General features: G+C 45.0%; 1 protein-coding gene and 1 non-coding gene across 2 annotated transcripts in view; one reads left to right on the forward strand and one right to left on the reverse strand.

Moving 5' to 3' along the window:
- ATG14 (autophagy related 14) overlaps positions 1-13654 on the reverse strand; it is a 44225-nt gene that overhangs the window by 6923 nt on the left and 23648 nt on the right. The window contains exons 4-6 of the mRNA XM_049770544.1: positions 11079-11160; positions 4736-4973; positions 1285-1514 (exon numbers count right to left, since the gene is read on the reverse strand). Coding sequence (XP_049626501.1) covers positions 1285-1514; positions 4736-4973; positions 11079-11160 — 550 coding nt within the window. The remainder of the gene's footprint in view (positions 1-1284; positions 1515-4735; positions 4974-11078; positions 11161-13654) is intronic.
- LOC126004996 (small nucleolar RNA SNORA67) lies at positions 8540-8678 on the forward strand. Its single transcript, XR_007494184.1, has one exon. It is a non-coding gene; the product is annotated as a small nucleolar RNA SNORA67 (small nucleolar RNA).

Below are 13654 nucleotides of genomic sequence, written 5' to 3' on the forward strand. Positions count from 1 at the left end.
GCCTCCACTGTTGGAGCTTGATAGTGCATTATCTATTAGGATAATTAAAGTCCAGCTTCAAAGTCACCTGCTCCCAGAGGCTCCCTGAGTACTTTGCGGTAGGGCAGTCCGTCCTGTCTCCCCACCCCGCAGAAGCCCAGCTTGTTCCTTCTGTTGTACACTTGGTGTATGAGTGTGTCAGATCATTTATTTGCTTCTTGACTTCCTCTGCAAAGAAAGGCAAAGGTCCAGACCACTCTTGGTGGTGCCACCTTTGATCAGCAGCAGTGCCTGAGACTGTGCATGACACAGTATCTGCTCAATGACTCATCCAATAATCCTCCACCACAAACAAACTGTTGAAGATTTTAAACCAGTTTTGCTACTGAGGTATTTCAATCCCCATTCAGGTAAAACAAACTCTTTGAACTGAGTCAGAAACTAAAAGTGGGATACCACAGGCTCTCTCTTGTGAACTACGAGGTCTTGCATAAAAATAAATGTCAATTCCTCCCCAAGCACACAAAAGGTAAACTCCCTTAAAAATACATGTTGAGGGGCCAGAGTGGTAACACAGCAGTGTTTGCCTTGCATGCAGCTGACCCAGGACGGACCCGGGTTCAATTCCCAGTATCCTAATTCCATAAGGTCCCCTGAACCAGGAGTGAATTTCTGAGTACAGAGCCAGGAATAAGCTCTGAGTGCTGCTGGAGAGAAATAAAATGTAACATGATTTAGGCAATGAATTATTAATCATAAAATGAAATACAAATAGATACATACCATAATGTAGATAAAAACATTATGCTAAGTGACATGAAGTAACATGTTATGTGATCCCATTTCTAAGGAGTATCTAGAATGGACATATCTAGAGAGGAAACAGATCTGTGATTGCTAGTACAGAGAGAAGTAACAGGGAATATTGCTTCATTCTCTCTCTCTCTCTCTCTTTTTTTTTTTTTTTTTTTGGTTTTTTGGGCCACACCCGTTTGAAGCTCAGGGGTTACTCCTGGCTAAGTGCTCAGAAATTGCCCTGGCTTGGGGGGACCATATGGGACACCTGGGGATCGAACCTTGGTCCTTCCTTGGCTAGCGCTTGCAAGGCAGACACCTTACCTCTAGCGCCACCTCGCTGGCCCCGCTTCATCCTCTTAAATTTCCCATGGTGATGAAAATATTTTGGAACAATATACTGCCAATGTAATAAATGCTACCAGACTCTTCATTCAGCTGCATAAATTTCACCTCAATCAAAAAAAGTGCAAGTGATGAAAGTTTCTAAGGATGAGCTTCACCCCTCACCAGGCCCCTGGGTGGTTTTCTTCTCTTCCATCCAGTTGTAATAGGCAGAGTAATCTCCGTTGTTGGGCAGGCTGATCCATGGTCCCGTGATGCTGATGCTGGTGTCCCCGTTGTGATCATCGCAGACCCATCTTCCGGAGAGGTAGGTGGTTCTGCGGGCTTCTGCAAGCTTGCTCACAGTGCTCGAGGTCATGGCACTGTCACTCTCCGAAGACACATCAGCAGGATCTCTGAAAAAATCACAATGTGGGTGAATTTCGAGAAGGATATATATTGGGTTTTGGGTCACACCCGGCAGCACTCAGGGGTTACTCCTGGCTCTATGCTCAGAAATCGCTCCTGGCAGGCTCGGGGGACCATATGTGATGCTGGGATTTGAACCACCGTCCTTCTGCATGCAAGACAAATGCCCTACCTCGATGCTATCCCTCCAGCCCTCATCGAGAAGGGTATTTTTGTTGTTGCTGTTGCCGCTTTCTTTTGGGGGCACACATACTGAGATTTGGGGGCTACTACTGGCTCATACATGGGATTGCTCCCTATGGTGCGCAGGAGACCAGTTGGTGCCTAGATCAAACCAGGTTTGATCATTTGTAAGGCAAGCAGAGCTCTAGCCATTGTACTAACTCTTGGATTCCAGAGAAGTGAACATCAAAAGTATGTATTATATAGGCCAAGAGACAGAGGCCCTTGACAAGGTGCACAGGAGGTCAATCATCGTGTGTGTGTGTGTGTGTGTGTGTGTGTGTGTGTGTGTGTGTGTGTGTGTGTGTGTGTGTGTGTAAATCTATTTACCTCTGTTTCTCCATCCACTTGCTTTGACGAGAGACAGAGGCCCTTGACAAGGTGCACAGGAGGTCAATCATCGGGGTGTGTGTTTGTGTGTGTGTGTGTGTGTGTGTGTGTGTGTGTGTGTGTAAATCTATTTACCTCTGTTTCTTCATCCACTTGCTTTAAATAAAACTGAGAAAATTTAATTATAAAAAGAAAAACCAAAAAACAACCATTCCTTTGTTTACAACACTTTTTATGGGGAGAAAAATGTCTTTCTCCAAAATGGCATTGTTTAACACATTTGAATCTTTCATCTGTTCCTTCGGGAGAAAATAGTGACCCATGAAAAAAGTAGCAAGTTCAACTTACAACTCACTCAAGCGTTTTCCATGAGACAACCATGGTATTTTGGTATGCAGCAAGCGTTTCACTCATGCTCCCTATTCCACTTGCAGCATGGGACATAAAGGATGACTTCGTAAGTTGAAAATAGCAGCACTAGTTTCTACTATTTGATCAAGCACATTTAACACTTTGATTCTGAATTTATTATTTTGTCTAAGAGTGGCCAATAGCCTGTAGTGCTAAGAATCAGGTTCTCAAACATGCTGGCATGTGTTCTCCCATTGGAACTGTTTCTCCAGCACCTGAAATCAACATGCATATCTGTGTGTGCAGTGGAGGGGGGTTTGGGGGTGATGGGATACGAACACAGGTCCTCACGCATCCCAGGTATCAAGGAGTCAAGCACACTCTTGATGCGAGATTGGCTTTTTGAGTTCAAGTACATGGAGAAATGAGTATTCATCGTGTCATTGCTGGTGCCAACGCAGCACAACTTTTGAGTTACCAGGACAAACACCAGCACAGTAAAAAAGTAAGCCAAAGAATCACTATTGCTATAAAAATGGTTTGACTCCATGGACCCCTAAAGCACCACAGGACCCCAAAAGCTCATGGAACAGACACTGAGATCTGCTGGCCTGCAGAGCAGGGGGAAAGCAAAGGTAGGCAGTAGTGTGGGAAGAACTGGGTTGCTTAGTGGGCTCTGAGGCTTCCCAAGGACACTGACAGGACTGAAGGCTACTAAATGGGAAGTCAGGGGCAGCTGTGGAGGGAATGCCGTGCAGGACACAACAGAGTCTCTCGGCCAGTGACCCTCAATCCTTTTCCTTCTGTGACATAGGCTGCTGACTGTGAGGGATGAGGCTGGGGGTGAGGACATGATGGCCATCTGAAGTTACAGTGATACCTCTTCTCCCACCAAGGACGTTTGAGGAAAGGGATAAACAAGGAATTGTTTTATAGAGATTATTAAAACTACCAGCTCTAGAGGCTGGGGAGATGGTTCAAAGGGCACGGTCCCCAGCACCACACTGTCCTAAGCACTCTCAGGAGTGACCCTGAGCACTATGCTAGGAGTAGCTGCCTCTGGGCACTGATGGGAGTGGCACAGAGCAATAAACTACCAGCTTATTTTTTTTTAAAGATACAGAATCTATATTAATGTAAATATTTAAATAGCACATGTAAAAGGAGAAATCGTTCCTCTTGTACAACTTTTTTAGTACCTATGATTTGTTTGAAATAAATTTAGCCTTTAGAAAGTTGCAAGAATTTTGAAGTATGGAGACTTTATCCAGTTTCCCTAAATAACTGTTTATTTGCTAATTATTACATATAAGAAGAAATTTGGTGAGAGTCAGACAGGCTTTCTTTCTTCATTTTTGTGGTAACAGGGCTTTAACACATGCAAGGCAAGTGCTCGGCCACTGAGTCACAGCCCCAGGTTTTCAAGCCAGAGCCTGTTTAGGACTTTAGGACATTCACTGTGACCAGGACCGCTTGGAACAGAGGAGCCGAGGACACTGACCCTATTAGCAACAGTCCAAGGCAGTCAAGTCCAGGGCAGTGCTGGCAAGGGAGGTGACCGCCAGAAAACAAGAGGCAAATGGGGAACAAGTCCTCCATGGCACACCCTGGTGGCTATTGAGAAAGCAAGTAAGTATCTTCCATGCTGGTTTCCAAGCAGCATTAGCCTCATGAGAGAAAGTTAGAATAACAGAAGCAGAGAATCAAACTGGAAGGTGACAAAAGTGAGTGGGGCTTTCTGGAATCTTCTTTCAGAAACTCCCAGGAGGGGCTTGAGAGCAGCCACCTGGGGGAGCTGCTGGCCTTGCACCCCACACTGCCTCCTGAGGGAAGATCACCAAGCTGAAGGTCCCAGATCTGGGCCTGGTGCTCAGCAGCACCGTTCCCAGGAACAGGTGAGGCCGCTGTGTGGGTCTCACCATGAAAGGTGCCCTAAGCACCAGAGTCTGCCTCGTTTCCAGAAGGCTCTCTCTAACCAGGAGGCACTGGCCATACCCACAACTAAGAGACAAGAAAGGGAGGATCAGAGTTACCAAACCTGTCGCGTGGATAGCCCAAAGGCCTGACGAGGACAGCAAGCCAACTACATTACCATCATGTGGCTCCCTGGGAGGAGCTGTGGGTGCAAGGGTGGGATCCAGGGAGGGCCCCGCCTAAGGCACTGGATGCATCCAAGCGCTGCGAGGTGAGCTGCTGGCAGTAGTAGATAAGACTTCAGGATTCATCACCCAAAAAACATACATCATGGCGAGACCCCACAAACGACATAGTGGATTCCTAGAGCCAAATGCCTTCTCTATCTTACCTCACACTGGTCTTGACTTCCTCAATTGGAAAAATGACAGAGGTGAGCTCTAATATATGAGACCGCCGGAGACTGGCCAGACGCTCATAATGGCTCCGCAAGTCAATGGTTTTCTTTTCAACTAGTTCACCAAGTTTGCGAATGTGACGCTGGATCTTCTCCTTTTTCTCCTGGTGCCTTTGTGCTCGGGTGTGAAGCTTCTGATTCTTTTCCTTAGTTTTGAGGAGGCCTTCAGAATCTAAAATAGAGCGCAGCCGACAATTACCTCTCCAGCACTTTGTGGGTATGACAGAACCCCACTCCACATGAACGACCTTCCCACAGTGTAAACAAAGCACCCCTCATGAAAATGAATTAGGGAAGGCTCAGAGACGAACCCCAAGTGGCTGATGCTACAGAGCAAGCGCCAAAGACACAAGCTGCTGGAAAGACTCTAGCTCAAGTCTGGATAATGTACTCAGAAGAGTCCTGAGTGCTGCACATCTCAGGGCAGGCGTTCATACAGCAGCATTCAACCTGGGGTGTGCACTGTACCCGCAATCTGCTGGGGGTGCAGCACCAAGGAGATTGTGCCTTTGTGTGGTGCTCCGTTAGCTTTTGGGTTCTAAGAAATGCTAGTGGTTGGGCTGAAGCTAAACTTCAGTGGAGAAACCGAAGTAAGTTGAAAAATCTCAAACAGGTGCTGAGGAGCAACTGAGGTGGCTCAAAATGAGCTTGAACATCAAGCTCATTATTTCTCAAGAAAAAGCTTTCTCTCTCTTTTGTTTTTTTTTGTTTTTTTTTTTTTTGGGAGGAGGGGATTTGGGAAAACTTCAGGGTTTATTCCTGGCTATGCACTCAGGGAACACTCGGAGCAGAGCTTGGGGAGCCATATGGGTGCGAGGAATCAAACCCATGCTGCCATGTGAGAGTCCTATCTCTTAGGCCCAGAAAAGCTTCAGCTAAGCTTCCTTCCCCGCTTAACTAAATAAATTCCTGACTGTCAATTTCCTAAGTTGTCCCATGCCTTTTTTTTCTGGGGGAGTAGCAAGGGGTTGTGCCATACCGATCAGTGATCAGGGCTTACTCCTCGCTCTGTCTTTCTAGTGGCACTTGTGGGATCAGATGGGATCGAACCTGGGTCAGTAGAGTGCAAGGTAAGCACCTTACTGGCTGTATTATCACTCACACTCCTGTCCTACATTTCCTTATCTGCATGGTTGTGTCTTCTTCCCATCACCACAGCCCTAATGTTCACAGGATTCAGCCCACCTTCCCGGGCCTAGCTCCACTGGACACAAGCTGCTTTCCACTGCCTCTGGCTTCACCAAGTGTGGCCAAGGCCCTGGGGTACTCTACTCCTCAGCCCAAATACTATCCCAATTAGGAACAGAGCCCACAGTCCCTGCAGCACACCCTTCCCTGGGCCTTGCTTCGTGGTTTGATCGTTCATATTTACTGCACCAAGTGGAACTACTTGCAATAAATGAAAGGAAGGACGGGGCCTGTCAACTGGCTCTCATCCCCACACTCCTTCTAAGCAGTCGCCTCCTTAGGAAGCCCTACTTGCTCCTGCTCCCAAAGTGCTCACATTATCCTCATTCAATTCAGCGAGTGGCCCCCACCCACCAATGCGCAAAGGCTGATCCTGGCTCTGCACTCAGGAATTACTCCTGGCAGTGCGAGGAAACCATATGGATGGTGGGGATTGAATCTGGGTTTATACACCAAGGATCCACCTTGGTTATGGCAAAGCTCCTACATGCTGCACTATCATCTGGTCTCCATACTCAGGACTCAGGATGGAAGCTGTGTACTTCACCTATGGCAAACAGTTCACTACTTAGGAAAACCTAAGCCTTGCTGTCTAGGGACTAGGAAAAGAAAAGTATAAACCCCTTTTATTAAAGCATAAGATCTTTTAGGGTTTTTATGGGGGTATCACGTCCACTAGTGCTTGGAAATATTCCCATGGCAGTATTGGGGTCACTGCTGGTGGTACATGGGGGTCTATGGTGCCCAGTTCTCTGCACCACCTCCCTGAGACAGCTTTTTTCCCCCCTGAGATGCATCTATCTCTCTACCATATTGCTGCTTCATATGAATGTTCTGAGGGTTAAGTTCTGGTCCCCTTACACAGTACCCAACAAGCCCAATCACCTTCACAGAGCACTTTAAAAGTGGCCCAGTGAACTCGTCTAGCTGTGGCCTGAGTACTGTGGTCTGCTTTTTCAAGGACTATTTCCAACGTACTATCTGACCTTCCGAGGTAGCAGGAATGCCTCCCCACTCTGCACAGTTGTGACTCCTCACTCCACATTCAGTCTGGTCGTGTCTAGTCATGGCAACTCCCCTAAAAACCAAAACTCTCCATTGCTGCTTCTATAACCAACTCCTACTGACTCAGCCAACTCTGACTCCTTACTGCTCTGACCAATTCAGTCCTGAAGCTACACACAATCTATGTACCATGCCAGATAACAGTGTCATTCTGTATTAAGTAATCTTACGTCAAAAGATTCTGGAGAAATACTAACCAGTTGCTACAAGTTTATCAAATTCTAAATATATGTGAAGCTTGAACAATAAAAGTTTTTGTTTGTTTGTTTTTGGGTCACACTCGGCAGCGCTTAGGGGTGACTCCTGGCTCTACTCTCAGAAATCGCTCCTGGCAGGCTCAGGGGACCATATGGGATCCTGGGATTCGAACCACTGACCTTCTGCATGCAAGGCAAACGCCTTACCTTCATGCTCTCTCTCTGGCCCCTGAACAATAAATTAAAAACCAAAAAATGGGGGCCAGAGTGATAGCACAGCTATATGGCATTTGCCTTGCATGCAGACGGGTCAGGATGTACCTGGGACAGGGACAGGTTCAATCCCAGCATCCCATATAGTGCCCCGAGCCCACCAAGAGCGATTTTTGAGCACAGAGCCAAGAGTAACCCTGAGCCCTTCCAGGTATGGTCCCCAAACACAGAAACATACATGCAAGCATGTACACACAAAAATAAACAATTTATTGAGTTCCAAGCTCTTAATATTCTTAAGTTTGTGGCTTCTGGAATTCATCAACTTCCTTAAAATGGTTTTCAAAATGAGTCTAGGCGATTACAATGAAACTGTTTCCATGTTGGGAAGAACAGAGGTTATGACAGCCATAGGTCATCATGGACTTGCAGAGGGCTCTTCTGCTTTCCCTTCCCAAAATCTGGCTAGTGGATCTGGGCCCACCTGCACTTTCTCCAATCAAGTGAAGCACAGAATATGTGGCTTCTAAGGTCTCTGCTCCTGCTGACCAGAGCTCAATCCTCAGCACTTTATATGACCCCCTGAGCAACTCTGAGCACCACTAGGTGTGGCCCCCGACAAAATTAAAGAGAGAAGAAGCAAAAGTCTATCATTTTAGTTCAAAACCTACTTGCAGAGACCCCATGCGTGAGATTTTTTTTTTCCAAAGTTCAGACAAGTCTGAGGATTTGATTCTAGTTTTACAAAGGTGTTCAAATAACTAATGAGTTACTAGGGATGGAAACCACAGAGCGTTCTAAGGCTTTTGATCTATTTCTGTGGCTGTCACTTTTATTTTGGAGGTGCTAAATGTTAAGAAGGTGATCAAAGAGAGATGGAGATATTACAGTGGTAGGATGCTTGCCTTGCATGCTGCCAACCTGAGTTCAATCCCCAGCACCCTATATGTTCCTCAGAGTGTGCCAAAAAGTGATCCCTGAGTGCAGAGCGAGCAGTAAGCCCAGAGCACAACCAGGTGTGGCTACAAAACAAAACAAAACAAAACAAAAAAAGGTGAACAGAAAATTGGCAAGAACCCAAGATGATTCCCTCTCCAAGGGGCCTGCCAGTTTTCCTCCCAGGAAAGTAGCAACTTGGAAGAAAATGTCGCATGGCTCAGGCCACTGAGGAGAGGTGTTTTAATTTCTCTGCCTGCCTGCGACTAACTACATGCACATGCATATACAAATGTGTCTCATAGCTAGGGTTATCATCTCAACATATTAAAGTTTTCTCTCTCTCTCTCTCTTTTTTTTTTTTTACCATGGGGTAGGGGTGGGGGATTGGGAAGAGGTGTGGCCACAGGGGACAATTCAGTGGGACAAGAGGCCATGATTTCAGAAGACAATAGGCCATGCAGGGATGAAACAAAAGTTAGCAGCATGTGAAACAAGTGCCATATCTCCATCCCTCAATTTTAAATATGTTCATCAGAGAACTGCAATAAGGTCCGTATGCCCAACAGTGATAGGATAGTGATAGCAAGATACCTGGTGGGAACATCATGTGGGGAACAGGAGGGAGGACAGTCATTTGTGAAGTCCTTACTCTGTTGAGAACCAGGCCTTTGGGAAAGGTTGCAAAAACACTGTGGCTGAAGTGCTAAGAACCTTTTTTTACCTTGCTAACTGGCTTTTCCAGCTTCTGAGCCAGTGAGCCACCAGGTGAGGACGCTTCATTGGGACAAGCATTTTCAAAGAGAGCTGGGAGAACATGACATAGACTATAAACCACTCATTTCTGAAAGTGATGAGTAGACAAGCCAGAGATCCACAGGCATGACTCGCTGACATTCACAAATGGATGGAAGTATGTCTAAGGCTATGGGATCCTTAAGAGGATTCTCCAAATCTGATGACTATGATTAAGTAGGAACTGTACAAATATAATGTAAGGTTACTACAGATTAAAATACATATAGAATCCCTTCCTCACACCTATATTCATAGCCAGACTCTGGAAACAACTAAATGCCCTTCAACAGATGAATGGCTAAAGAAGCTGTGGAACATATACACAATAAAATATTATGCAGCCATCAGGAAAAAGGAAGTCAGAAAATTTTTCTATACATGGATGGACATAGAAACTATTAGGCTGAGTGAAATTAAGTCACAGGGAGAGAGATAAACACAGAATAGTCTCACTCATCTATGGGTTTTAAGAAAAATTAAGAACATTATTGTAATAATGCCCAGAGACAACAGAGATGAGGGCTGGAAAGAAGCTCACCACAAAGAGTGGTGAGTGCAGGACCGGAGAGATAGCACAGCAGTGTTTGCCTTGCAAGCAGCTGATCCAGGACCTAAAGTGGTTGGTTCAAATCTCGGCATTCCATATGGTCCCCCAGTGCCTGCCAGGAGCTATTTCTGAGCAGATAGCCAGGAGTAACCCCTGAGCGCCGCCAGGTGTAGCCCAAAAACCAAAAACCAAAAAAAAAAAAAAAAGAGTGGTGAGTGCAATTAGGGAAATAACTACATTAACAACAATCATGACTATCTTAATGAGTGAGAGAAGTTTAGAAAGCCTGTCTCGAATACAGACAGGGGTTGAGAAGGAGGGAGGGGGCATTGGTGGTGGAAATGTTGCACTGATGATAGGGAGTGTTCTATTTATGACTGAAACCCAACTACAATCATGCTTATAATTATGGTGCTTAAATAAAGATTTTATATTAAAAAATAAGATAGGGGCTGGAGCAGTGGCGCATGCGGTAAGGTGTTTGCCTTGCACGAGGTAACCTAGGATGGACCGAGGTTCAATCACCTGGTGTTTCATATGGTCCCCCAAGCCAGGAGCGATTTCTAAAAGCATAGCCAGGAATAACCCCTGAGCGTCACCGGATGTGGTCCAAAACCAAAAACAACAATAACAAAGATAACCCTTCACTTTCTAGGTGCTCACATGTTCTGTAGGAAAATAAATGATAACACTGAAAAATAAATGAATATAATAAAATACATATAAAAAAATAAAACACTCTATAGGAGATACAGCCGATATTTTCTGGCACTAGTGTGAACTAATACTTAATACAAGTGAGTGCCAAGTTAGACTGATCTTCCTGATAACTAAGGAAATGGGAAACCTTCCTTAAACTCTTTTGGATCTCTCAGGAAGTGCTCACCCATGGTGATTCTCAGCCAAATGGGTAGGAGAATGCAAAGCTTGAGGACTACTCAGGCCACTCCAGTGATGCTGCACTTCACAATGTTCCACAAGACTGCACTCCACAATGTTCAGGGCCTCCAAAGTTGTATCCAGTGATGCTGGGGCTCAAATAAACCATGTGAATACTTGCCTGTGCCTCAACCTTTGTGCTATATCTAGGGCCTTTTATTACCTGAGGAAGCTAACAGATTATTCAAAGGTCTTTATATTAATGACTTTCTATATTTAAATTCCTTATGAAAACATCCTACAAGGAGAGGAAGGCAAGCAGTAAACTTTCCTGGGTTTCTGCTCCCACTAACTCCTCCCCCTGCTCCACTATGCTCTTCTCTTTTTCCAGTTAATTAATTTCACAAAATTCCACAGGAGCCCACAATTAAGCCTGGAGGGGCAAATGACTTACTTTTCTTCATTTCTTCATTTCCTTTACATATTGTTTGTTTCAGCTGTTCAATCCTCATCTTGCAGGACATTATTTTCCACCTCTTAAAAAAAAGGCAATAAACTTCTGATTAAGATGATCATCTACCTGGTATCATTACTTAAGTTTGATCTATCTAAGAAACCATACTTAAGAACATTTTTTTGGTCAGTAAAATACAGAAAGAAATGCTGAGGAGCTGAAAAGATAGGGCAGTGGGTAGGGCGCTTGCCTTGCATGTGGACGACGCAGACTTGATCGCCAGCATCCTGTTATAATTTCAAGCACTGTGGGAGAAATTCCTGAGTGCAGAACCAAGATGCCCGAGCATCTTTGAGTGTGGGGTCCCCACCAAAAAGAAGACAATTTGGAAAGAAATGCTATCGGGATAAAGACATAGTATAGGGATGAAGGATATTCTCCACATGCTCTGCCAAATACATAGCTACCACATTTGGTTATTTAAAATTCAATTAAAAGAACATGGCATTTAAGACTCAGTTGCTTTATCTGTAACACATCACATGTAAAAACATCATATGTGACTGATTTTGCATCATTACAGAAATTCTATTTGCACTTTAAACCAATGGTTCCCCTCTTTCAGAAAAGATAGCATTCATTGCTCCTCTAGAGATCTAACCAATTTTTTTGTTTTTGTTTTTGTTTTTTGGGGTGGCACACCCATTTGATGCTCAGGGGTTACTCCTGGCTACGTGCTCAGAAATCACCCCTGGCTTGTGGGGACCATATGGGACGCCGAGGGATCAAACCGCGGTCTGTTCCTTGGCTAGCAGACACCTTACCTCTAGCGCCACCTCGCCGGCCCCGAGATCTAACCATTTTATCTTTTGGCCTTGGGGACATACCTGGTAGCACTTGGGGCTCTATGTTTGGGGAACATGTGATGGTAATAAGTGATCAACAGAAACCACCTCCCCAAATGCAGTCAACGCTTCTACCACATTCCTTCACCAGTTATCCCAGAGCCCTTGCCCAGGTATCTTATAGTCTACTTTGTGCAATCTGCTCCGAATTCTGCACTTACTACAGAGACCATCAGCATCAATGATAAAATAGACAAAAGTACTTTTTTTTTTTTTGTGGTTTTTGGGTCACACCCGGCAGTGCTCAGGGGTTATTCCTGGCTCCACGCTCAGAAATTGCTCCTGGCAGGCACGGGGGACCATATGGGACGCCGGGATTCGAACCGATGACCTCCTGCATGAAAGGCAAATGCCTTACCTCCATGCTATCTCTCCGGCCCCGACAAAAGTACTTTTAAGATAATAAAAAATGCTCTTTAAAGTATAGACTCATATGAAAATTTCACCAAAAGTCAGGTAAAATTATGACACATGAAACTGTTTCTGTACACTGACAACTTCCTCCAAAGTGAAAAAAAAGGGTAAGTAAAAATTCAACCTAGTAGTTAGTTTAAAAGTGTCATTATCTATCCTATAACGCCTCCATAAATGTGGCTAATTAAAAGCTTTCAGCACTGTTCAGATGCTTATAGTGTCTCACACCTGTCTGAGGAGTCTGATGGCACCAGATATAGGGCAGGTTACAGGGATATTCCAGGGGGTAGAATGCCAATCTCTCCAAGGAAGTTAGAGATGATTGAAAATACATTCTTGGATGTGGACAGCAATGAACTGGTAATACTAAGGCTGCACTGTGTTTGTTGTTTCTGTGCCATACCTGATGATGCTGGGGGTCACTCAGGAAAAATCCTAGTGGTGCTTGGAAACCATAATGAATGCCAGGAAATGAACCTGGGTCTGCAACATGCAGGGCAAATGCCCTACTCACTATCACTTCAGTCCTTCACTTTTCTTTTTGGTGGGGAGGAGTGGGTCACACCTGACAGTGCTCAGGGCTAGACTCTATGCTAAATGATTCCTCCTGGCACTGCTCCAGGGACCATAAGTGTCAGGGATCAAACCAGACATGGCACTATGTTTTGGCCTCATGGATTTCTTCACTTTAAGAACCTTTAGGGGCTGGGGAGGCAGTACAGTGGGTAAGCTACTTATCTTGCATATACCTAAATTGAGGTTGATGCCCTGAGCACAGAGCAGGAGTAAGCCCTCAGCACTGCTAGATGTGTGTGTGTAAGAAAAAGTAATACCTTTACAAAAGTCCCTAAAACTCAGTACTCGAAGTTTTTGTTTTTGTTTTTTGTTTTGTTTTTGTTTTTGGGCCACACCTCGTGACGCTCAGGGGTTACTCCTGGCTATGCGCTCAGAAATTGCTCCTAGCTTGGGGGCCAAATGGGATGCTGGGACTCGAATCGAGGTCCATCCTGGGTTAGTCACATGCAAGGCAAACACTCTACCACTGCACTATCATTCCGGCCCCACTCAAGTTATTTTTGACTATGATTATTAAGCAAACAGTCAAATGAATTTAGAAAAGTGGGGATATGCCATGTGATTTTTTGTAGTCATCTATGATTTTTTTTTTTTTTTTTTGGTTTTTGGGCCACACCCGGCGATGCTCAGGGGTTACTCCTGGCTGTCTGCTCAGAAATAGCTCCTGGCAGGCACAGGGGA

The sequence above is a fragment of the Suncus etruscus genome, chromosome 3, assembly GCF_024139225.1.
Source record: "Suncus etruscus isolate mSunEtr1 chromosome 3, mSunEtr1.pri.cur, whole genome shotgun sequence".
Classification (NCBI taxonomy): Eukaryota; Metazoa; Chordata; class Mammalia; order Eulipotyphla; family Soricidae; genus Suncus; species Suncus etruscus.